The sequence below is a fragment of the Eulemur rufifrons genome, chromosome 20 (genome assembly GCF_041146395.1).
Source record: "Eulemur rufifrons isolate Redbay chromosome 20, OSU_ERuf_1, whole genome shotgun sequence".
Classification (NCBI taxonomy): Eukaryota; Metazoa; Chordata; class Mammalia; order Primates; family Lemuridae; genus Eulemur; species Eulemur rufifrons.
Window position 1 is genome coordinate 27,492,084 of NC_091002.1, and position 25,476 is coordinate 27,517,559.

Below are 25,476 nucleotides of genomic sequence, written 5' to 3' on the forward strand. Positions count from 1 at the left end.
GCCAGGAGAGGCAGAGCTGGTGAGTGTGGGCTCTGGAGCCGGCAGTCCTCCACTTGGGAGTGTGGTGACCATGACCCAGTGCCAGCATCACGGGGTTAACGGACTAAAGCATGCAAACACTGCATGCCAACTGTCACACAGATGCCAGTGGACTTTAGCTACTGATATGATCGTCACCACCGTCCGACCGGGAGCATGGAAAGTGCTCTTCTCCTTTCTGCAGGTGTCCCTAGTGGGAGGGACAGTGTCTCTACAGCCTGGGCACCATGGAGCTCAGTCTTTCCTTTGTCATTCTCCCTAAGGACAAGCTGTTGGTCTCTGGGGTGGCTGGGAGACGCTATTGGCACAGCCGCAATACACAGTGCTGGAGCACAGAAGTGTGTGGGCCCGTTGAGGGGAGGCAGGTGCCAGCTAGAGATGCCGAATCCCACATCTCTCCTTACCCCTGTGCTGGGCAAAGGGCCATCTGGGGGCAAGCTTTCTGCACATAAAGAGCTCGTGGTCTAGAATAGTGAGCCTCACCTGGAGAAGGACACACATCCGATTTCGGGGGGTGTGTGAGAGGGGTGGAGAATCTCTGGGGAGGCTCGTGTGTTCCATGGAGCCCTTATTTTTTTCCTACAATGAGAGAGTAAAGCTCTACTGAATCACAACTGGCTGGGATGCCCAGAAGGTAGTGGACAAGGCTGGCAGGAGGCAGGGGTCAAAAGCCGGGGCCATAGAGTGAGCTGGCATCTAGCAACCCAGCCGTACACAGCTATCAGGGCTCAATACTGCCAGAGTGTCTGAGATCCGGGCTGTCTCCACTGGATATTTATGCACAGAAACACTTTCCGTCCCCCTCTCCCTCTGTCCATCCCTCCCTTTTCTCTTCCCTCCATTCAACAGATTCTTGTTGATTGCATGAATGTTTTCGTTTCCCTGAATTTGTACTAAAACATGTTAATTACTCTTTCAATAAATATTTGTTGAATGAATGAATGAGTGAATGTATGAATGAGTGGACTTTTGGTACCCTGAGCTGGTGGCAAGCTCACCTCCTGAGCCCCTCTCTCCAGTCGCAGGTTGGGCTCACCACCCAGACGGCCTGTATTTTACCCAAGAGAGCACTTCCAGGGACCCTCTGCCCAGTCTCCAGCGCTGCTTGGCTGGAAGCCCCCTACCGAGTCCTGCCCTGCCTCGCTCCTGTCTCACCTTTCTCTCTTCTCATGCTGAATAACATACCTCACTCTCCTGTGCCCCCGGCCTCTCTCTTCCCATTGTCTAAACTGCAGACAAAATTCTCTCTCCTTTCAAGGCCCAGCGTTGCCAATGAAGCTTTTTCTGATCTCTGCAACCGAACGTGATTTTTTTCCTGCCTGCATCCGCCATGCACTTTTCCTTGGGGGAGACTGGCTTTGCCCCGTTCCATCATTCACGACCACTTATCCTCGTCTTACCCAGTGCGGAAGCTCTTTGGGAGTTACAAGTACATTTCACACAGTGTCCCACAATGCTAGGTACTCTGCAGAAGGGTACTGGATGAACGCCTCAGTCGCCTTGCCTGATGGACTAACCTTTGAGCTGTAGTCATTATGGTCATCCCCTGACATTCGTCTTTCTTTCTTTCTTTGTTCATTTATTTCTTCCTTCCTTCATTTCTCTATCCTAATCCACTCGTGCAGTGTGCTAGGCATTGGAATAGAAAGATCAAGAAGGCAAGTTCTGATGAAGAGAGACAGACGTGGATAAAAAAGAGTCGTGTCTGGCACTGGGATGTTCCATCACGCTCTCATCATGGTTGAGACCAGTTTGGTCTGCAGAGGAATGGGGAATGCAAACTCTCAGACAAAACTCAGAGGAAGATTTCCCAAAAGGTTGATATGGGCACTCCTCATACATGGAGTATGGCATCTCTCATAAACCCTTCCCAGTTTAGCTTCCGTCACCTCCACCATCATGTGAGAAGCAGTTGCGGAGGGTGGATTTTGAGACGGTTGTCCTTACGGTCTGATCCAGTGATTCCACGGCCTTCGACCAGCTCCTATATACAGCTCTTGTCAGTGAGGATTTGCAAGTCCCCTCTGGGCCAGGGATTTCCTGATCTCTGGGCCTAGAAATGCAGCTCAGAGTCACAGCTACCCTGCCCAGCACCAGTGGCCCAGGCCAACGCCAAGGTGCCGCAAACACAGAGGAGGTAAAGGACACATAATTAAGTGTTCGCTGGACGCTGGAAAGCTGAAAGGCTCTTAGTGCCTGGGGAGACCCAAGGGGACAAGAAAACAAGCCAAACCAGGCCAGTGGGGTTAGAAGTGTCCTCCTCCCCCCGACTTCGGTTGGAGCCCCCACCCGCAAGGCAATGAGAGATGCTACATGTGGACAACATAGGTGCTCTGGTGACACCGTTCTCCTGGCTGGCTGGGTGAAGCTTCACTGAGCATTTGGCCTGTTCCTTAAAGGCTGAGTGACATTCACCAGGGGGAGGGGGAAGGACACTCTTGGCAGCGGGAACAGCATGGGGAGGGGTCCGGCTGTCTGTGATCTCACATCGTGTGAGCTGGCGCATCTGAGTCTGAAACATTGAATGGGAACAGGTTGTGACGTTCTTGCTCTGCGGGATCAGGGTCTTTGGATTTTAATGCGACTCCTCCTAGAAGTTTGTCTCTGCCCTGACCCGCCTTACCCACGCCCCTTCCCCACCCATCGTTCCTTGCATCCCGGGACTTGAGGTTCTCCTTTCTGTCTCACAGGTTTACAAGTCCAGAATATCAACTGGCAGCTAAGCTCCAACCGGCGGGCACATCACACAGACCAGTTCTCCAGCCAGGAGCTCATCGTGCGGAGAGGTCAGACCTTCGAGATCCTACTGACCATGAGCGGAAGTCTGAGCTCTAGAGACAGACTGGAGTTCACGGTCTCCACAGGTACCTGCTCCACACCCCCGACCCCCAAGCACACACATATGCCTGAGCAGGCCTCGGGGCTGTGCATTCCGGAGGTGATGGTGACCATCCTGGAATCATGGCTCTGTCATTGATTCCGTGTGACCTTGGGCAAGTTGCTGCCCGTCTCTGAGCCCGAGACTTAGTCTTCATGGTCACTCCTGTTACTTCCAGTGCTACAATGTGGTGCTTCTTCGGATGATGTCCCCGGGTGGGGGGAGGGTTGCTGGAACCTGATCTCTCCGCACAGTGTGACCTTCACCCTCTGTCTTCCTTGCCAGGGCCGCAACCCTCACAGTCGGCCATGACGAAGGCCGTGTTTCCACTCTCCAATGGGAGCAGTGGCGGCTGGAGCGCAGTGCTCAAGGACAGCAGCAGCAATAACCTGACCATCGCCGTCTCCAGTCCTGCCAGCGCACCCATCGGACGCTACGCAATGAGCGTCCAGATCTCCTCCCAGGCCGGCAGCGCCTCTGTGAAACTGGGGGACTTCATTCTGCTCTTTAATCCCTGGGTGAACGGTAGGTGTCTAACCACCCACACTCCCAACCCTGACCCAAGCAACGACCCAGGAAAGGAGGGGGTGGATGATCTTCCCAGGCCCGGCTTTGATTAGGGAAAGTGTGTGGGTTGTGGAAAGAGCACAGAAGCTCTGCCACTTAATCAGCTGTCTGAGCCCGGGCAGCCACTCTGTCCCTCTGAGCCTCAGATTCCTCTCCACTCAATGGACATCCTGCTGTTTCCTCTGCAACTATTGTGGAGATCACATGGAGCTTTTACAAATTGCATAGTACACTTAATTTTAAGGGACAATGCCTACCGTACACTTCTGCAGCATGGAGACAGCTTCCCCCAAGAAGGAGCAGGTGTCTCAGCCCTGGGGTCTCATTTTCTGACCCTCAGATCATCCCAGCTTCTCCTTCTAGCTCACAGTCCCCACAATTAGAGCTGGAAGCATTCCAGCCCATGGGTCAGGGAAGGGCTCAAGGTGGCGCTTGCTCCAACCCCAGGCCGGTCTCGGAGTGGGAGGAGGACTGACCTTTATATCCTCTGTAGGATTCTAGTCTCTGGTGTCTGCTTTTTGTGTCAAACAGTGGATAGTGTCTTTCTGAGTAACCAGGCTGAGAGACAAGAGTATGTCCAGGAAGACTCCGGCATCATCTATGTGGGAAGCACAAATCGAATTAACATGATTGGCTGGAACTTTGGACAGGTAAAAGGGTCCCCAGGAGGCTGAAAGTAATGGCCCTATTGCCCCAAAAGCCCCAAAATTTCCCAATTCTGTCTACCTGCCCTTCTATTCATTCATTCATTCAGAAGACATTTATTGTGCCAGGCCCTGGGCAGTAAGATGTACACACACACACACACACACACACGCACACACAACTCAATGCTATGAAGTATTAAGTATCATGGTGCCATGATGTAGGAATAAGCATAAGGCCCATTAGAGACATGGGGGACAGTCATGTAGCTTCTGTTTTTCATCCCGTGTGAAAATGTGATGACACTTCCTTGGTGTGAACACTCAGCCTTTCAAATCCGCAGCCTCTTGGTCATTTATTACTGAGATTCTCATCTGAATCCACAGAGATCCCCAGTGGGCTCAGCTCTGCACGGTGCCCTCCACCGTTTCTTCTACCCAGCAGACAGAGACATCAGAATGGAGTGCCTCGGGCAGGGTGCATGCTGGGCGCATTACGGACCCCTGGTTCTGTAGTCAACCCGAGCAAATCTGCTGTTGCTTTTATATGTTGGGTTTCTATGTCAAATTTTATTGGAAGGAGTTTTAAAAAAAAAAAAAAGGTACAGGCGTAGAGGGCTCCTAGGAGTGGAAGAGAGGCTGTCTTTGATGGCTTAGTCTGGGAAGGACTCTCTTAGGAAGAAGCCTTTGATCAAGGATCGGAGGAGGCCAGGGAGCCAGGCAGAGGTCTCGGGAAAGAGCTTTCTAGGCTGAAGGCAAAGCAAGTGCAAAGCCCCAACGCAAGAGGAGCTTGGCCCTTTCAGTTTGAGAAGCAATGACTTAAATCTTATTTTGTGAAAATAGCTTCAGATAGATATTTTTAGCAAGATAGCTCATCTTTATAACTAGTTCCCCAGGAGTCTAAATAATATGCCCAACATCATAGTCAGAGCTTGAAGGAAACTTTGAGATGAGCTTGACCTGATGCCCCATTATACAGATGGAGAAATCAAGGCCAGACAAGCTAAGTGACTTGCCTTTGGGTCTGTGGCAGTGAGGGGGTCGGTTAGATCAGGCTCCCTCAGGTTCAATTCAGGAGAGTCGTACAGGCTCTGACAGGTAGCAAGAACTCCAGATGGGTTTGCAAGGTTAAAGGCTGGGTGTGGTAGGTGTCCTAAATACTCTCAGCTCTGGAGGCCACAGAGTGAAAGGACCTAATAGTTCTGTGGTTCTCACCAGAGTGGCCATTCCCATACCCTTTATCAGCAGATGCTACTTGTCATTTCTTTGATTGTAACATATGGTCCCATTTTGAACAGTATGAAGAAGACATTCTGAGCATTTGCCTCTCAATCTTGGATAAGAGTCTGAATTTCCGCCGTGACCCTGCTACTGACATGGCCCACAGAAATGACCCCAAATATGTTGGCCGGGTGCTGAGTGCCATGGTGAGTAACAGGAAGGCAATAATGACTGATTGTTACCATAGATTGAGCACCAACTACGGGTTTGGCATGCACACTCTTGACGTATGTCATCTCACTGAAGCCTCCTCAAATGCAGCTGGTGGCTAGAACCGTCCGCATGTTGCCAACTGGAGGTTCCTCTAAGTGGAACCCTGATACACACGGGGAGTGTGTGGCAGAGGCAGCACTGGACCAGGTCTGGCTGGCTCCAAAGCCCTTTCTCAGAGAAGGGACCTTGGCCTCTGGGTGCACACCAGGGATGGGAGGATGCAAAGCTAGGCCTCTGAGCCATTGCGGGGCCTCCTGGGAAAGGAAGGAAGGCCCCTAAGTGAGCCGGAAGTGGTACCCTCCTTTGCTTTAATCCCTCTCCTCCACAGCCCGGAGTGTGAATGTCAGATTACCGGTGATGTAGGTGGGGAACAGGCTTCAGGAGCAGCTTGCTCAAGGTGCACAGCCTGTGGGTCCTACCCAAGCAAGGCCTCAGGCTGCCTGCCCAAGGGCTCCTTCCACCCTCCCCATCCCGCCACATGAAAGACTTGTCCCCTTACAATACACATGCATGCACACACACACACACACACACACACAGGCAAGCTAGATCCCCGGGGAGGCATATCTGCACTCTGTGGAGAGAATACCTCCATCCAAAAGCATCCAAATATAAGATCCGCCTGCTCAAAAGCTACAAGTTAAAAAAGCTAACAGTGAAAGCGAGTTCTTCTACTTTAACCTAGAAATGTATTAACCTTTGGGGGTTTTGTTGTGCTGTTATTCATGGTTTGGGCATTTCTTGGTCTCTTTACTTTTGAGCTGGATAACATCCGCGATAGTGAGCTAGTTGCTTGGTGAAACATTTGGACAACCTTTCAGCTGCATGGTAAATATCTGGGGTTAATCAGGGAGGGCTTTTTCAAAGAGCTGAGTCTTAAACTGGGCCTCAGAGGAGAAGAGTTGGGTAGGTCCAGAGAACTTGGGGCCCTGAGGAGATGGATGAGGACCAAAGCAGCCCAAGAAGGGGACAAAGAAGTCCCCACACCTTCTTGGTCCCCTTCTTGGGCTGCTTTGGTCCTGAACCTTGTGGGCTTGGAGCTGAACCTTGAAAGCAAATGGCCTGGAAGAGGTAGAATTAAAGCCAAGGCAGAGGTCAAGTGAAGCCAGAGGTCAGGGCCACTTAGCAAGGTGAGCCTACTTGGCCGGGAGAGGGAGTGGGTGAGGCCAGCCGGCTCCTGCAGCTGCTGACTCACTCCCACCTGGGGCCCAATCACTTTATCTTGGAGCCAATTTCTTTAGCTGCACCTCCCCGATGCTCCCTCCAGACCTCCCAGCTGGGCTGGGCCACGAGCTAATTATGGCCTGTGCAGGGCTTTGAACTGCTCAGCTTTCAGCCAGAGATGACCTGCTGATTACCACTTTGGTGGCTGGAGCATAGTGACTCAGGAGACAGGAGAGGCCGCACAACCTCCCAGCTTGGAGGAGGCCCTGTCTTGCTGGATCTGTGGTGACAACCCAGGCCCTCCCGGAAGAAGTGCAGAACTCTGGGCTAGGCCTGTCCAGGGCAAGGATCCTTGTGTTTCCAGACTGTCCATTCCCATAGGCCTTGCCATTTATAGACGCTCCAAAGAGAGGGAGTGGGACTCACAGGCTGGGGGCACCCGGGGAGATCCCGGTTCAGCCTCTCATTGCACAGCTGGGAGGGACGACAAATTGTCACAGGCTCTGAAACTTGGCTGCTGGAAGACACCTCAGAGCACCTTTGTTCTAACTTTCCCTGTGTCGGTAGGTGAAACAATGAAGGCCCAGAAAGGTGACTTGACTTGCACGATCACCGAGCTGTCAAGTGGCGAGATGGGGCTTGTAGCCTCAGTTTCTCCTTCTCTCTTTCTCTTTTAACTTTTTATTATGGGAAAGTTCAGACCTACACAAAAGTAGGCAGAAAAGTATGATGATCTCCTAGGTACCCATTACCAGCTTCGGCAGTGACTCTGACCCCCTCCGCTGATTATTTGATAAATCCAAGACATCACAGCATTTAATATCATTTCGCCTGGAAATGTCTCAGTGCATGTCTCTCAAAGGCAACGGAACGCGTGGCTCTTGATTCTTCGTCCAGGGCTCCTTTCAGGCCGCATCATGGTTATGTTACATGAAGACCGGACCTTACACTGAATGAATGAACAGACAAAGGGCTGAAGGAATGAAAGAAAAACAATATTCCATCTTTATTCTTTCCAAGAAGAAGATAGTTGCTTAAGTTCCCAAGTGATCTTTTTAGAAGACCAGTAGACCAAAAAAGAGTTTCAAACCGTGGACCCCGAGCAGAGAGGGGTCTGTGAGTTCTTTCTCATGAGCGGTGCTCTGCAAGCTGGGTCTCCGAGCCTGCCTTGCTGCGGACAAGCCGTGTCTGTTTCCCATGGCAGCTGGCAGCATAGGATTAACGTAGGGATCGAGGGCAATCCAACACGGCCTGTTTGGCAAGGCACCTCTAAACTCATAAACCACTCAATGCCCCTAAGGAATAATTATGACAATTATCATCCCCAAGTCACCTAGAAAGACAAAGAAAAGTTCACTCCGTGGTCCCTGGCTGCCTTCCTCATCTCCCCACCTTGTCCTCTGAATTCTGCATGTCACTCCCCATAGAAGCATGGTGCTGATTCATTTGTGTGTGTGTCTGTGTGTGTCTGTGTGTGTCTGTGTGTGTGTGTGGGCTTTCTGTCTAGGTCAATAGCAACGATGACAATGGTGTGCTTGCTGGGAATTGGAGCGGCAATTACACGGGTGGCCGGGACCCGAGGAACTGGAACGGCAGCGTGGAGATCCTCAAGGAGTGGAAAAAATCTGGCTTCAGGCCTGTCCGATACGGCCAGTGCTGGGTCTTTGCTGGGACCCTCAACACAGGTACCTGGGGTGTGATGTGCCTTCACTGGGTCGGTGGGCAGCAGTGGGGGACACCAAGGTAGCATCTCCGCCCCAACCGGCGTCCTCACACCCACCTTGGCTTGCAGTGCTGCGGTCTTTGGGGATTCCCTCCCGGGTGATCACCAACTTCAGCTCAGCCCATGACACAGACCGAAACCTCAGCGTGGATGTGTACTACGACCCCATGGGAAACCCCCTGGACAAGGGCAGTGATAGCGTATGGTAAGTACCTGACCTTGTCCCTGAACCTCGAGCACCAATCTGAGCAGCTTCTTGCTCTCACCATGGCCCTGGGACCCAGCTCCAAACCGGAGTTGCCAGGCAAGTAACATGTCAGTACATGGTTTAGAATGGAAATGCTGACGATGCTAATTACACACCTAGCAGGACCCAAGACACCTCTCCTCGGTGCCCTGCAAAGTCTGACGGTCTGTTCTATCTTGCTGCCATTCGATGAAGGGTCTGAGACCCCTGAAAGACACAGCTCCTGAGCTTTGTGAAACCGCCCTGAATTTACAGGATCCCTTGGACCCTATACTGCTTTACAAGATAAAACTTGAAACTATTGATTTTTCAGTAAGAAATATAAATTTATTTCATTTCAGGCAAACCATATGACTTATGGACTTTCTTAAAGAGAGAAAGAAAAGCAACACATTTTTTTTCTTAAAATATAGATACTACTAAGGTATCTTAGTTGACAGAATGAAAAATTAGACGTTTATTCTGGATTCCAGATGAAAATAAGAAGTTTTATCTGTATTTGGGCATTTATATTTCTAACCATAAATATGCCATGTGCACATCATCAGTATATTATGTATGTATACATATGTGTGATTTAATAGTAGATTTAAATATAGAAATAGGTTCTATAAAACTTATAGACATATAACTACCTAGAACAGTATCTATTCACATGAAAATAGATATTGATGGTTATTTAAGATTACACCACATGCCAAGTTATTATCAGATAGCAATTGAAAATAAGGTGTATATCTGCACATACACATAGATATCTGTGTGTCTCTATATATAAAGTACCGTACACATTTGTCATTAATCTAATGTTTTAATCCATTTCAAAGGCTACATACACACATATAATTGCTCACATGCATATAAATGGCTAGATAAACTTATAGCAGATGCCATCTTGTTTTCAGATGTTTAAATTTGAGATAGTCTATTTAAAATATCTCTATTACTTATTATTCCCAGAATAAGTCGACCCGACTTATCTGAAATGTGCTTAATGTAACTAATGGATAAAGTGAAAGGAAAAAAGAAATTAATGGGAAAAGCTGCTAAAACAAATAAATAACTCAATGCAAACAACTAAACTAAGTAATGAAATCATCCTCTCTGAGCTGATTGTGGTGGCTCATGCTTGTAGTCCCAGCTACTTGGGAGGATGAAGCAGGAGGATACCTTGAGGCCAGAAGTTCGAGACCAGCCTGGGCAACATAGCAAGACCTCATGTCTAAAAAAAAAATAAAAAGCATCCCTCTCTCTGCAGGAGAGCAAAGCTTATGTAATTCACCGTGGGTCACACAGATTCCCGGGTTTTCTTAGGGGAGAGAAAGCTTATTTTAGAATTTTCTTTCTTGATCTGCACACAACTTTCTCTCTAATGACGTTGCTACTTATGGCAAGGTTTTGTTTTTTAGTGTCTCATAAATGAATGTCTTTTCTTTTTGCTGGCTTTTTCTTCTGTCATTGTGTCTGAAATCCTACCACAGCCAGTTCCGACTGTCGGGGTAATGCCATTCCTAGCCTTAGTTTCCTCTCAAAAAGGAGATGATTGGTCTAACAGGATAACTGATCTGGGGTCCCCTTTGGTATAACCCTCCTGTGATTATCCTGCACCCTAGGAACTGCAGGGAGAGGGAAAGCTTAAGACTCAGTTCCTCTACTAAAAGGATTTATTGTGCTGTTAGGGCACAGGGTGTGGGGAAGCCATGAGCAGAGGTGAATTAGTGACACAGCACGGTGTGTGATGTGCAGGTGAGAGATTCTGGGAATGCAGGGAGGGAACCCTTAAAGAAGACTTTCTAGAAGCAGGAAAACCGGCTTTTCAGCTGAATTTGGTATTGGAACCCGGGTGTCTTAGTTACTGATTCACACTGCTACTCCACATCAGCTTATCAATTCATTCTGAATACAGTCACCTTTAGGGCAAGTATGGGCTGGGGGGGACATCCCAGGGTGGCTCCACTGCCATTTCTGTGGCCTCACTGGGGGAGGTCTCAGGTCCAGAAGCTCTGATTGTTCCTAAGGGTCCTGTCCCCATCCCTCTCCCTCCCCTCATTTGAACCTTCTCAGAAACAGAGAGAGTCGGTGGTCCCTCCCTACCCCATTCCCCACCAGCCGTGGGTGAGGAACCAGTCCCAGACGGTATGAAGACAGGGAGTTCCAGGCACTGCTTTCGACCCTACTACCGTCTTGCTTCGAGACTTGTGCAAGACATCTCATCCTTCTGGTCCCAAGTTTCTTCATCAGTGAAATACAAGGATTGGCCTAGGACTAGAAGATCACTGAAGTCTCTCCCCAGCTTGAATTTTTTTATACTCTGCAGCTTCAGCCCATCTCACTTTTTTTAGGAGAGCCAGCCGTCCCCAGGAGAGCCATACTGCCCCTTGTCCATGGAATCCCGTGCAGGGGAAAGCTAAACCACTCCTCTGCCTGGAGTGAAACTGCCAAGCTATTATTATAAGGACAGCTTGGGTTTAGACAGAAAACCTTTGGTCTGAATCTTTGTGTGTCATAAATGCTGGAAGCTCTGGAACCTTGTCCAGATTTGCCTAATGTAACAGAATGTGAGGATCGAGTGAGGCAAAGCATCAGAGGGGCTGAGTAGTCCTAACAGTAGCAGCTAATGATGTGTTGAGCAATCGTCATGTGCCGGGCACTTTTCTACATGCTTACATTTATCCTTCACAAATGACGAGGTAGGCCCTGTGCCCATTTTGTAGGTGAGCAGACTGAGGCATGGAGAGATTACATAATTTACCCAAGGGACATCCTTAGAAGGTGGTGGACATGGGATTTGAACTCAGGCAGCTTCGTAAAGCATACAGTGTCAGAGAGATGCCAGAGAATGTTGTTACTATTATTCCTGACTGATGTTTGAGAAATCTGACAGCTCTTACCTTGAGATTTTTCCAGAGGAGGTTGGCTAGACGCCCGTGGGGGCTCTGGTTAGGTTGGGGGCTGTCCCACCCACGCAGGTGGAGAAGCTGGGTCCTTTGGTTCATGCTTCGGCAGCAAATGTTACTTCTTCGTAAGATTAAAAGTTGTCTCAGGGGCTCGGTAAAGAGAAATGACTTGCCCAAAGTCGCATTGTGAATTGGTGTCCAAGCTGGGACTGGAACACAGGCGTCCTCGAACAGGACTCTACCAAGTCAAGAACATTAGGACTGCAAGGGACTTAAAGAAGGACCTGCTCATTTTGTACATGAGAAAACAGAGGCCCAGAGAGAAGTAACGTGTCTAAAACAGCTGGAGACACGTAGGCACTCTAAGTGTATAACATTACAGAAGTTTCTCACCTGTAAATGAAGGGCCAAAGGACCTCAGAGATTTCTTCCAGATCTTTCTTTTACTCACATTCACAGCATCCAGCTGGGTAATTTTTTTCTAAGCCATTCTGCACATGCCCACGGTTTGGCTGGCACAAGCTGTGGAGTAGTCACTTTCTTCAGAGTCAGGACACTTTTGTGGGGAGCTTAGTTCAGGATGCTTCTTGGATATGGGTCCCCTCTGGGCCACTCTGAAGAAGTCTCTGGAGCCTGCTCAGCCCCTGAGCAGCAAGCAGCCAAATGAGTTGGAACAGTTTCACTAAGGTTAGCTTGACATTTCTGGCGCGTTTTTTAAATTCATTTGACTTGATGTGCCAGTCTCTAGAGTCGCAGAGCTGACTTTTCTTGTAGACTTGGTAGGGCTGGGAGGTACAAGGCACGTGGGGATCGCCCCGGCCCTGTCGGGGAGGTGCAGCCGGGCAGCGCTTCCCAAGAAGAGCTGTGGGCACCCACACCTGGCTGAGTCCCCGGCTCCTTATGCAGTCTTTCCACGGCCTCTGCCTCTGAACACCTGCCTGTAGCAGCACTCAGCCAGCTCCCAGGGTACCCAGAGCGCCTCCCCCAGATCTGCAGTGAGGAAACCAAGGAAAGCGGTCTTAGCTCGAGAACAATGTGATTCAGTGCATGTGTGCACTGGACTCGGGGCTCCAAGCGGAGTAAGATGCAGGCACCGTGCTAGAGGAGTTTATAGCCACGTATAAAGATGGACGATTATGGAGCAGAAGTGAAATCACTGAACATGTGCAAGATGCAGAGATAGCATAGAGATATGGTTGCCACTCTCAGTATATCAGGAAAGATTTTTTGGCGCAGGCGGTATCAGTATCTGATCAGCATTTGGGAGGACGAATAGGAGTTTACCTACAGAAGGAGTAGGGGGTTGGGGCCACTTTCTAGGCAGGGTCTCCTAACTCTGTGAATTCAAAGGCAAGCGTAGCTCAGTTGCTGGCTCTAGAGCAGTGGTTTATAAACTTCAAAGATTACATCAGGTTAATTTGGGTGGGGGAGATTAGAGGGGCAGGAACCTGCATATTTTAATAAATGCCTCAGGTAGTTCTGATGCCTGCAACCTGTCCTCATCCTGAGCTCCTGCCTCTGAGACCCTCAGGACAGGGACAAAGTCCAAGTTTGGGGGGTGAGAGCGAGTGTGGCACACAACCAAAAACTCAAACCAGAATTTCCACGATGGCGCCCACGGGCATTTGAAAGGTGCCTATCCCAAATACGTGTAACTGCAGTAGCTGGCTTCCAGCGTCCGCATGAAGGAGGAGCCAGGATGTATTTATGTGTCTGTTATCTGCTCTGTCTTTAATTCCGGCTTTTCAAATAAGTATTAAAACACAACAATTTACCACTTTTTTTTTTTTCTTTTTTTAATCAACCTACCTTTCCCCTAGGGTTGTCTGCCAGGAACAAAATGAATGTGAAACGCATGTTCTCACTGCTTTTCATCCCTCCCTTGCCCCTTTCACCCACCTGGAATCTCCTCCCGTCCTTCTCCCCTTGCCTCCTCCTTGGTGAATTCTAGCCAATCCTAAAGCACCATTCAAAAAGACATTTTGTGGGTCCAGGAGATCATTTTTTTTTTCCTGAACGATTATAGGAAATGTCAAAATATATAAAAAAGTAAAAATCATCTATGATCTTATTGCTCACATGTTTCTAACATTTGATAATGTTCTATTTAATCTTCTCTGTGTTCGTTGTTATTTATGGAGCTGGGATTATACATTTTACAAGGCATGGGTACAAGACAGAACATATAATAGATACGTCCTACTTTTTCCCACACCTTGATCACAGTTTCGATCATGTGTTTTTGACTAAACATTATGAGCATTTCCACCACGTCATTAAATAGGCTTCAAAAATAAGATCTTTTAAAATGCATCATATTCCATTATATAGTTGAGCTATTATCCCCCTATTGTTACTGTGACATCTATCTCCCTTTTTTAACTGTTTTGCCTGGATTCAAAGCCCACTCTGCCCATTTACTTGTTGTTAGAACTTGGACAAGTCACTTAACTTCCCTGTGCCTCAGTTTCCAGAGTTGTTGAATGGGAATAATAATTATTTCAATTTTATAGATGTTGTGAGGATTAAATGAGTTAATATATGTAAGAAAGTTAAAACACTTAACTTTCTATGTTAACACTGTTTTGGCTATTATTTATATGATACACATATTTTAAAATATTCATTTATTTTCTAATTATATAAGTAGTGAGTAATTCTCATTAGAGAAAATGAAAACATTACAGAAACAATGTAAAACTTAGTTCATATGCACATAGTACATCCATCAAATTGTTAATGGTGGTTATCTAAGACAATAGAATTATTGGAGACTAACTTTCCCCAATTTTTTAATTCAAATGAATTTATCATATATATAAGCAATAACACATACACTATTCTATAACTTGATTTTCTCACTTCATGATATATTTGAGACATCTCTCCATGTAAGTACTAGATTGAGTTTACTTGTTCTTTTTGACAGCTGTTTAATATTCCATTGCATGGCTGTGCCACAATTATCTGACCACTCCCTTATTGAAGAACTTTTCCTCTAACATTTTTGCTGTTCCAAACAATGCTGCAATGGACATATTTATATGTGCACTCATGTGAGTTCTTCTATAGGAGAAATTCCTAGACATGGACTTACTGGCTCAGTGGGTATGTAGATTTTTAATGGTTTTTTATATTCATTGCCAAATAGCTACCCGCAAAGGTCATACCAATTTAAACTCCCACCGACAGGGTATGACAGTGCTTGTTATCCCACCTGGGAATGAGTATAGCAGTGAGTATCATCCTATGCTTTAATCTCTGCCAGTCAATAGGTGTAATCTCTGCATCTCTGTAATGGTATCTCTTTGTCATTTTAATTTTCTTTTGATAGTAGTGAGGTTAAAACTATTTTCCTATGTTCAGTGATCATTTGCATTTCTTATCACAACTGCTTGCTCATTGCCCTGAACTGGTATGCTTTTCTTCTGTGTCTTTTTCTTATTGATTTATAAGTACTTTATAATATTAATATAGCAAATCTCTATCGAGTGTATACGTTGCACATATTTTCTGTATTGATTTTTCTCAATCATTTTTCTCTCTCATCTTCAGAGTGGATAATTTCTACTCATTTATTTCAAGTTTATTGACTCTTTTCTCTGTCATCTCTATTCTGTGAATAAGTTCATCCATAGAATTATTTAATTTCACATATTGGTCCTTTTTCCAGTTGGATATTGCCAATTGGTTCTTTTTTTATATTTTCTATTTCTCTACCAAGAATTCCTCTCTTTTCATTCATTATGAGCATATTCCCTTTTATTTCATCAAGCATAGTTACAGTAGCTGCTTTAAAGACTTTGCCCAACAATTTCAACATCTGGCTTATTTTAGAGTTGATCTCTGTTGATTATTTTTTTCCCGTGAGGATAAATCACATTTTCCTGGTTCTTTGTATGTTGAGCAAGTTTGGATTGGACCCTGGATACTGCCATTTTGTCTTTTGTTCTAGCAGCCCACCTTGGACAGACTCCAACTGCAAGCAGTCTCGCCTGCCGTGGGCAGCAGCTCCCACATCCATTCAGTTCTTTTATCTTTAGCTGAACTGCTGGTCATCTGCCTTGTGCATGTGAAGTTCAGGGGTCACCCAGAGGTTTGGGCAGTTTCCTTGACTCCCTCTTTCCAGAACTCCCCCCTCACTCTCCAGCAATCCAAGTTGGCCTGGGCCCTGTTTCCTGGTTCCTCATGTCAGGAAGCTGCAGAGTTGTCACTGCCCTGTGCTGTACCCCCAACAGTGCCCTGTCCTTAGGACAAAGCCACAGAAAGTACAGCTCACCCCACGCTGGTGGCTTCCTTCAAGTTTTGACTCCCTTTCAAAATCTTCCTCCTTGGTTCACTCTCAGACATTTGTCTTTTCTAGTTTTTTTTTTTTTTCAGAGTGCATCATTATATGCAAAAGGGTTCATCTGTTATGAGCATATCCCCCACCCCAGAAACAGAACTACAAAACTTTTGTTTGTTTATATGCAACTTGAATATTTTTAGATAGTCAAATGTATTTTTAGATAGTCTTTTATGGCTTCTGAAATGGGTGATCTGCTTAGAACTATCTTTTCCACCTTATGAGTATTAAAAAGTGTTTCTTTCATGTTGGCTGGAACTTGGATTTATGTTGGACTTATATTTTCTCCAAGTTGAACTGAAAACTGTCAAGGCCAGTGTTACTGTAATTTCTGTGGGAGTGGAGAGGAGGGGAGAAGAGGGCAGAGGCCAGGGACCAAATGAATAAGACTGACCTTGGCGAGCTGGCTGGGTCTGGTGCAGGGTGAGCAGTGACCGAAACATACAGACTGAGACACAGGCAGAGAGCATTTGAGGACTGGTCTACTTCCTTCTCCAGTGTAGACCCCAGCCAAGAGGTGGCGTGGCTCTCAGCCAGACTTGTCACTCCAGTGGCAGCACCATTTGTTTTCAGCCGCACCAAATACAGACGTGTGCCCCAACAGGGCACAGAGACAAAGCTGTGTGATTTGCTGGCTGGGTGGCTGGCTCCAACCTAGATGTGTTCTGCTCCTCAGAGGGGCAGTGGAGCGTGGTGGTCAAGGCTTTGGCTTTGGAGTTAGGCATACATAAGTCCAAACTTTGACCTTGCCATTGTTAGCTGCTTAACTTCCTTGAGCTTCAATTTCCCCTTTTATGAAATGGGCATCAAAATAGTACCCATTTCACAGTGCTGGGAGGATTTCCATGAGACAATGCTCACCAAGGCTTAGCACAATAGCTGTCCCAGGGTAAACTCACTTGATGTCTATCAGGGCAAAGATGTGATGTTTTGCCAGTCACCTGCTGTGTGGCCTTAGGCAAGCTCTGCAGTCCCTGGTTCTGTCTGCAGGAATTTCCACGTCTGGAATGAAGCTTGGTTTACCCGGCCTGACCTGGGCCCCTCGTTCAATGGATGGCAGGTGTTAGACGCCACCCCCCAGGAGAGGAGCCAAGGTAACCCCCCACCAGCCCTTCTCTGGGCATGGCTCTAAGTCATGAGCCTCTCAATTATTTACAGCAGTGGACAGCAGCACAGGGAAGCAACCCCAAAGCCCTCCTCATCTCTGGAACGCACAATGGGATTAAAACAAAAACATTTTAAAAATAGATTTCCCCTTCTAATTTTGTTTGGCTCGGGCTGCTATTTAAATGAGTGCCTTCCCTGTACTTACACTGGCTGCTATTCCTGCCACCGAGACCCTGGCACGGGCCAGGTGACAAGGGAAAGAAGCCTTCCTCTGCCAGTAATGATTTCCCTGCACCGCCTCTAGCAGCCTGTCTCTCCCAGTGCAGAACCTTGCCGTTCCCCATTGCCCTTGGGGTCGGTCCACATTCCCCACCAGCTCTGGGCCTCCTTGATCACAGCCCAGAGCAGCTGCCTCTGCCACGCCCCTGTCCCAGGCCTGTGCTCCTGTTCTGGCCTCTCTCCCACTTCCCTCCCATGAGGAGTTGGATCCCACACTCTCCAGGAATTTTTCCTCTTCCCTTCTCTGCTCTCCAGTGCATGCCTTGTGTGTTTACCTTCATTTCCAGTCGTTTCTTTCAAACATAAAAAAAAAAAATCATTTATGAAGTAATATGTGCACATAGTTGAAACAAATTCAAACTGTTCTAAAAGGACTTCAATGAAAATTGTCCTATCCCATCCCCAATCCCTAGCCCTTCCATCAGAATTGATGGGTGTTACCAGATTTGGGGATTGGGGAGTCACCTTGCAGATATGTTCAAGGCCACGATTGTTCAAACTTTTCATTGCAATCCCTTGGTGGTAATAAAATCAAGTTAGTGGATTGTGACCATCATTTTAAGAAATGAAAATGAAATGGAATGGGAGAAAAAAGGAAAATAAAATAGCATGGCTCATTAGATACAGCAAGACTAAGGACTATTGTCCTGTGAAACTTTTGTTTCAGTATCAAACATGTGCCAAGACATCAAATGTATTTCTTTCTAGGGGTCATGGTAAAAAAAAAAATTGAAAGTTTCTGATAAATCAGTCTATCTATCTATCTATCTATATAATCTATCCATCCATCCATCCATTTGTCTATCTACCTATTCATCTACCCATCTATCTGTCCATCTATTCATCTATCTATTCATGTATCCATCTATCTCTTCATCTAACTATCCATCCATCCATCCATCTATCCACCCATCCATCCATCCATCCATCTGTCTATCTGTCCATCTATCCATCTATTCATCTACCTTAGCTACCTATGCTGAGTGCTGAGAGGAGGGAGGTAATGGTCAGGCTTGGGAGCTCAGAGGAGCAGGAGACCCTGTGGGCTGGGAGTTCAGGGAATTCTTCCAGGAACAGGAGGACAACAACCTTCTAGGGCAGAATGATTTGTAGAGGTAAAAAAGAAGCAGCCACCCTGAGCACAAGACAGCAAGACTTTAGGAAACAGACCAAGGACAGTGGTTCAGCACAGATTAGGTACCCACAGAACGCAGGATTGAGCCAGTATTATGGAGACGGGGAGTTTGACCAGGGTGACATTGCAGAAAGAACAATAGCACGGGAGGGTCTCTGCTGAATGCCAAATGAGCGGGGCAGCCAGTCAGGGCTGAAGGAGCTTGGCAGGGGAGAGGCAGCAGGTGGGATGGGGTAGAGTGGGGAGCTATGGAAGGCCCTCAGAGGAGCGGGCCCTGGGTGGGCTCTTGTGGGTGGGCCTGGCCTTGGCGTACATCCAACCTCTGCATGCTGGCCACCAGGGGTGTTCCAGTGTGGCCCTGCTTCAGTCCACGCTGTGCGAGAGGGTGACGTGAAACTGCAATTCGACACACCCTTCGTCTTCGCGGAGGTTAATGCTGACCGCACCAACTGGATCCAAGATAGCGCCAACAGCACACCGAAGAAGAATTCTGTGGACACTCGCTCGGTCGGCAGGTACATCAGCACCAAGGCCGTGGGCAGCTACTCCCGCATGGACGTCACGGAGAAGTACAAGTACCCAGAAGGTAGGAGGGGCACTGAAGGGGCGGTGCTCTGCGGTGTGAGGACGCGGTGTGTCCTCCACGGTGGGAGGACAGCTTTGAGGGTGGAGAGGAGAGAAGGCCTCATCCTCCCGCACATTCCCAGCCAGTCCCGCCTGAATGGTAGGGTTGCCCCCTCAAATCCAACACCCACTCCCAGGACTGTTTCCAGTGGGGACTGAGCTGCCATGGCCGGCCGCAGTGCAGGTGGAAGTTTGCTGCGGGGCACAGGTGGCTGACAGCTCAGTTCATCTCCAGCTGGGTCCCTTTCTCAATTGTACAACTGGGGTGACAGCACCATGGCTGAACATCACCTGGAGAGACACGGGCCCTGTGGAAGGCCCTCAAGGGCCTGGGGGGAGATTTCTCTATCACTCTGCTCCCCTGGCCTCCGAGAAACGGGCGGAAAACACCATCTGAACAAAGAAATGGACAAAGAGACCCAGAGACTGGGGTTGTGCTATGTGCACTCAGCAGCCTCCCAAGAAGCCAGATGAGGTGTGATTACATGGTAGAGTGAACACCCTAGTCCCCGAAATCACAGGTGTCCACCCAAGTGCTGGGTCCCCCAAAGTCACCTTGGAAGGCCAGTTGGTATGGGGCTGCCTTTACTCAAATTGCGTTTGTTTCTTAGAAGTTGCTTTTGGAACCAGCAGCATTTATCTCTTTGAGGATTCTCAATGGTGACAACAGTTCTGCATTTGAGTGTGAAGTTCACTTTTAGATACATTTTTAGTGCTTTCTCTAGCAGGACACAGTCAGTCCTTAATGAGCTCAACATTTCACTCTTTCTAAAATGCTTCAAAATAGTTGATTCCATTGATCCTCACAGTCTGCTTTGAGGGGTCAAGAAAAGTACTCTCGTGAAGGCACCTACAGTACCCTCTAAACTGAGCCCCAAATCTCTGAGCAACTACTGGCTGTTGGTGTTGGCTGGAATTTACAAAAGAGGAAGGCTGAGCACAGGAGACGGGTCTGACTCCAAGTCCAGATGGGTGACTCTTCCGGGGACTGGTGTTTGTGGACGTTTTGAGGCACCACCCTAGGGTAATGAGATGGGTGCAGTCTGCCTCTGTGGGCCATTTCCAAGGCCGAGGTCAGATGCACCTTCTCCCAGTCAACTGGCTGTTCTCAGTCTGGGCCCTCCTGACAGCCTGGGGCATGCTGGGCCCTGGGGGTGCAGCAGAGAACACCGCAGGTGAGGCCAGGAGGGTGAAGTCGGGAGGGCAGATGTAGGACAAGTATTTTCAACCATGTCATGAGGTAGAAACCGGCGTAGGGGGCCAGGGACGCAAATCCCAAGGCGGAAGGTGAACCCCAGTCCTACTACTCATGACTGTGACCTCAAGCGTGTTCCCTAGGACCTCTGATCCCTGGTTTCCTTACCTGTAAAATGAGAGCAGCAATGCCTGCCTCCAGTGAGACTTAAATGAGCTAATGCACGCAGAGTGCCAAGTGCAATGCTGATGTGTAGTAAGGACGTGAGAAATCGCAGTGGTAATCTTTATCAATTTGAACATCGACAGCCTCACTGAAACAGTGACCTCCCAAGGTGACTATTTTGCAGGCACTGCTGACATGGAGGTATGATCCCGTGGGGTTCCTTACCTTACTCTCATACCTTAATCCTGCTTCTTGGGGCCTCTGGCTGTCCCAGCTAACCCTCCTAAACAATGGAGAGGAGCCAGGTGTGGCCAGGTTGGGGGGATCCCTGCAGGACTTGTGGCAACACCCTAGCCCCTACGTGACAGCAGGACAGATCACCTGCCTGGTGTTGCCCAGCTCTTCTTACCCAATGATACTAGCTTGTCTTTGAGGGCCCCAGGGAGGAAAAGCTCATAAAATGGGTTGCTACGCATTGACGCAACAGCAACACCAAAGGGAGAAAACAGCAGCAGGAAGCTTAGTCTTGAGTAAGCCCAGCAGGTGACCTATATAGGCATCGAGGCTCTGAGCCTCATTGTGCAAACACACCTGCTTCGAGGTCCCAGGCACGAAGGCTCAGGTCCCCTACAGCCTTCGGCTCTGGGTGTGGACTTTCAACTCCATCAGAGGATGGGAAGGCACCAAAAGGAACCCAGCCCACCAGGAGCTATGGGCATAGGTAATCTGGCGGCCGCCTCCTCTCTAGTAGGGTTCAAAATGGGAGGAACCTTAGACCAGGGATCCAGACACCCCTATCTGTCTCTGTCTCTAATCCTCAGAATGGTTTGGGCCGGTTGCTCCTCCTCTTAGGGCCTTAACTCTAGCACGATGGATTTGGATGAGTTTAGCTCTGAAGTCTCTGCCAGTTGTTACACGTAACTTACAGGAAAGGGCTAGCTGAGTTGCAAAGTGCTTATAAGTCATCTGGTGCCTTAAAAATTTCACAGGTTGGTTGGGGAAGGTAGAGGACCATAGATATGGTTGTTCTGCAGATACAAATGTGACAATTCTTCTTTGTGCACCTCTGTCTGTGTTCCTGGAGGGGCAATACCTTCTCCTTTGTAGCAGATCCATCTTCAGGCCGAGGCAGAAGGTCCTGTGCGACCTGCTTAGTCAGCCTGGCTCAGAGGCTCGCAGGTGGTTACTCAGCACGTAGTGCCCCAAGTGCCATCTTAGGGGACATCACCTCACCCTCTGCGGGTCACTTACACCATCACCTTCAGCAGCACCCGTAGCCTGAGCCAGTCAGAAACCTCATTCTTTCATCCAGCCCCTGCACTGTGGAAACCTGGAATGTCTCGACAATTTAAACTAGTCATAACTTGGAACCACACCAGCTGTGGGATGTCCTTGCCGACCGGCAGAGACCCAAGTGTCACTCTTTGACTCTTATAGCACCTTTAGAAACAAGGCGGAACAATGTGGTGAAATGTTTTAAACATTTCTAAATCATAACCTTTGTTTTTGCTTATGAATTTATTCTAATCCTTTTCAGCTCAGTTTTTGTTATTTATTTAAAAATGATGTTTGTTCTTTAAGTTTCATCAGAACTTTGATCAAAGAAAGAAATCTAACTTAATGAACATAAGCAAACAGTCAAGCCAAGTGGTCATTTTGGGCAGGTGCTGATGCAGCTTCCTCTACGGACTCTCAGGCGTTTGGAACTGATTGGAAAAGCACCAGCGGCCAGCTGGTTTGCACCCTGGGTCGCGGGACGCTCTCCTGTGCTCAGGTGGCCACCACATCCCTGAGCTGCTTCTGTCTTTTCCCACCACACAGGTTCCAACCAGGAAAGACAAGTGTTCGAAAAGGCTCTGGGGCAACTTAAACCCAATGCATCATTTGGCCCGACATCTGCAGGGCGTTTGGAAGCAGAGGACCAGGAGCCCAGCATCTCTGGGAAGTTCAAGGTCGCTGGCATTCTGGCAGTGGGCAAAGAAGTCAGCCTAGTCCTGCTGCTCAAAAACCTGACCAGCGAAGAGAAGACGGTGACAGTGAACATGACAGCCTGGACCATAGTCTACAACGGCACGCTTGTGCACGAGGTGTGGAAGGACTCGGTCACAATGTCCCTGGGCCCCGAAGAAGGTAACTCATCCTGTAGCTTGGTGGGGATGCACGAATCCAAGGTAGCTGATAGTCTGTTGGGGCTGGAGGGTTTCTGCCGGGCTTCCGGTTAGTCAGCCGGCTGAGGATGGGCCAATGAGAGGCCCCAGGGTTAAGCCTTGGGCTCCGATGCTTTGGAAGTTGCTGTCTCTACAAACAGCGCAATCCAGGGTGGTGCCAACTAAAATCCTTTTACGCCCTGGGGGAGAAAGGAGGGAGGCTTTGGCAGGTCATCGTCATGGCATGATATCCCTTACAGGTGTATACCACCTTGCAGGGTTTGCAGAGCACATCCTTACATATTACCTCATTTGGCCTTCTAAAAAAAGAATAGATTTTAGTATCCATTTTATTTTATTTTATTTTATTTATTTTTTTTTGAGACAGAGTCTCGCTCTGTTGCCTGGGCTAGAATGAGTGCCATGACGTCAGCCCAGCTCACAGCAACCTCAAACTCCTGGGCTCAAGTGATCCTTCTGCCTCAGCCTCCTGAGTAGCTGGGACTACAGACATGCACCACCATGCCTGGCTAATTTTTTTCTATATATATTTTTAGCTGTCCAGATCATTTCTTTCTGTTTTTAAGTAGAGACGGGGTCTTGCTCTTGCTCAGCCTGGTAGTATTCATTTTATAGAGGCAGAAAACTGAGGCTTAGACAGATTTATGACTTGCTTAAGAGATTAAGTATCCTTGCTAGTAAGTGGCAATGCCGGGTCTTGGTCCCAGGCCTCCTCATGCTAATCCAGCGCCACCCCGTGTGCTATGTCGTATTGCTGCCACCCCACAACAAGTCACTTCTCAGGTCTGGTCCTGGAAGTGTGAGTGGCAATAACCGCAGGGCCCTGAACACTTGCCCCGGGTCCCCCACAGCTGCTGGGGGTGGGTGGAGTTAGAGGTCTGAGCATTTGGGAGAGACAGTGACTTCTTGCCCCTGGGTAGCAGGGATGGGACGGGAACAAGGTGGAGCAGAGAAAGGTTGGTGCCATGCAGGGATTAAGAGGCAGGTGTGCCTACATTGACAAAATCCTTCCAGCTGTTATGAAAAGTTTGGACTTACAAAGCAGATTAACAAGGGTGGGGTGGTTATTTGCTTCACATAAGGAACTAATAGAAACTGATTAATTATACAGCCCATCTTGAAAGAATTCTGTCTGCAAGAAGCTGAGAGGTGTCACACCTGGCAGAAGACAGCATCCCCATGGCAATCTGTCTTCTGGCAGAATTTTAGCAGAAATCTTGTCAAAGTCAGAAACAATTGCCTGCTCTGATTTACCTTGGAAGCTCAAAAAAAAAAAAAAAAAAGAAAAAGCTATTTTTGAAGGTCAAAACAATTCACGAGAGGGAAATGGTTAAAAAAGGGAAAAACATCCTTTTGCAAGAAACAACAGAGTGGACTCGGAAGGGGATGGGGACAGAGGCAGGGGAAGTGCCCTAGGATGCTGTGGCCAGTGCATACTTGCTAGGTGACCCTGGCTAAATCTCCCTCCCTTTCTGAGCCTCAGTGGTCCTTGAGCCCAAGCTCTGGGCAGCTGACGCAAGGGCCTGACCTGTCCACCTTCGGGGCAGTCGTGGCCAATTCCTCCAGTGCTAAAACCTCCTCACGGTTTTGCCTAAAAGAGCATGTGACACCGTTGGCACCCCGGGCCACCCAGCATGACAGCCTGAGGAAGGGCAGCACCCAGGCCCATGTTTTGCCTGAGGAATGGCAAGAGGCACCGAGGGTTCCCTTAGGGGAGAGGTGGGGCGGGCTCAGATGGTGCAGGGCCAGGTGAGGGGTCTGAACGTCATCCCTAAGGCAGCAAGGAGCCGTGGATGATTTTTGAAGTGACATGATTTAGAAAAAAACAAACCCAGTCTTCTAAAGCTTTCTCTGGCTGGCGTGGGGATGGTTTGGAAGCAGGAGAGACCCGAGGGGGGTGTGATTCCGGATGCTGTTGCAATAGAAGGGCAGGTTATTAGACGGCGGGGAGGACCAGAAGCATTTATTTAGCCGATACCCTGGCTTCCCTTCCTGCCTATTCTTGTGTTATCATCGGGATTGCTGTTGTCACAGGTAGCGTTTGTGTTCTTGCCCTGCACCTTAGAAGGACATTTGCCTGCTGACATTTCCCAGGCTTGGGAGGAAGCAACCCATCCTCCTGGGAATCTGCCCAGCCAGCCAGTGTCCCGGTCTCCCTCCCACTCGCCCAGGCTTGGTGTCAGTTCTGGAGAAGGTTCCGAAGCCATCCCCACTCCCTCTCACTCTGCTGCCTCGCTCCCCCTTCCAGAAGCGCAGCAGCCTGTGAAGATCTCATACGCTCAGTATGAGAACTACCTGAAGGCGGACAACATGATCCGGATCACAGCCGTGTGCAAGGTCCCTGGCGAGGCGGAGGTGGTGGTGGAGAGGGACGTCATCCTGGACAACCCCACCCTGACCCTGGAGGTAACGGGGTGGGACAGGGTCCTCCCCCAGCCAGCCCAGCCCCCGCAAGCCCTACCAGTCCCCCCTGAGCCTCCGCTTTCCCAAACCACAAAGGAAGGTTCTTTCCTACTGGGAGGAGCGGAGAGCTGGGCCCAGCTTGGCTCCAGCGTCTGCCAAGTGGACCAGCCAAGAACCCCCGCTCAGGCCAGGGTTCTTGCCCCCTATCTGGTGAGATAAACGGAAACATTTGCCTGGCAGCTTCTTTGGTCCTAGTTCCAGACCCCCTGGGGATGTCAGCCGAGGAGGGGCTGCAGGGAGCTCATTCACCACCCACTCAGCTACTGAGCGTCTGCTGTGTGCTGGGCCCTGCCAGGCTCGGGAATCACGGAGAGGCCCAGGTGTGGGCGCTGCCCACGGCAA

General features: G+C 48.7%; 1 protein-coding gene across 1 annotated transcript in view; it reads left to right on the top strand.

Moving 5' to 3' along the window:
- The window catches only part of TGM3 (transglutaminase 3), a 45,380-nt gene that overhangs the window by 15,381 nt on the left and 4,523 nt on the right, over positions 1–25,476 (top strand). The window contains exons 3-12 of the mRNA XM_069495766.1: positions 2,709–2,903; positions 3,203–3,442; positions 4,016–4,134; positions 5,427–5,555; positions 8,294–8,471; positions 8,579–8,714; positions 16,989–17,092; positions 18,860–19,105; positions 22,325–22,633; positions 24,920–25,077. Of these exons, the coding sequence (XP_069351867.1) occupies positions 2,709–2,903; positions 3,203–3,442; positions 4,016–4,134; positions 5,427–5,555; positions 8,294–8,471; positions 8,579–8,714; positions 16,989–17,092; positions 18,860–19,105; positions 22,325–22,633; positions 24,920–25,077 (1,814 nt within the window). The remainder of the gene's footprint in view (positions 1–2,708; positions 2,904–3,202; positions 3,443–4,015; positions 4,135–5,426; positions 5,556–8,293; positions 8,472–8,578; positions 8,715–16,988; positions 17,093–18,859; positions 19,106–22,324; positions 22,634–24,919; positions 25,078–25,476) is intronic.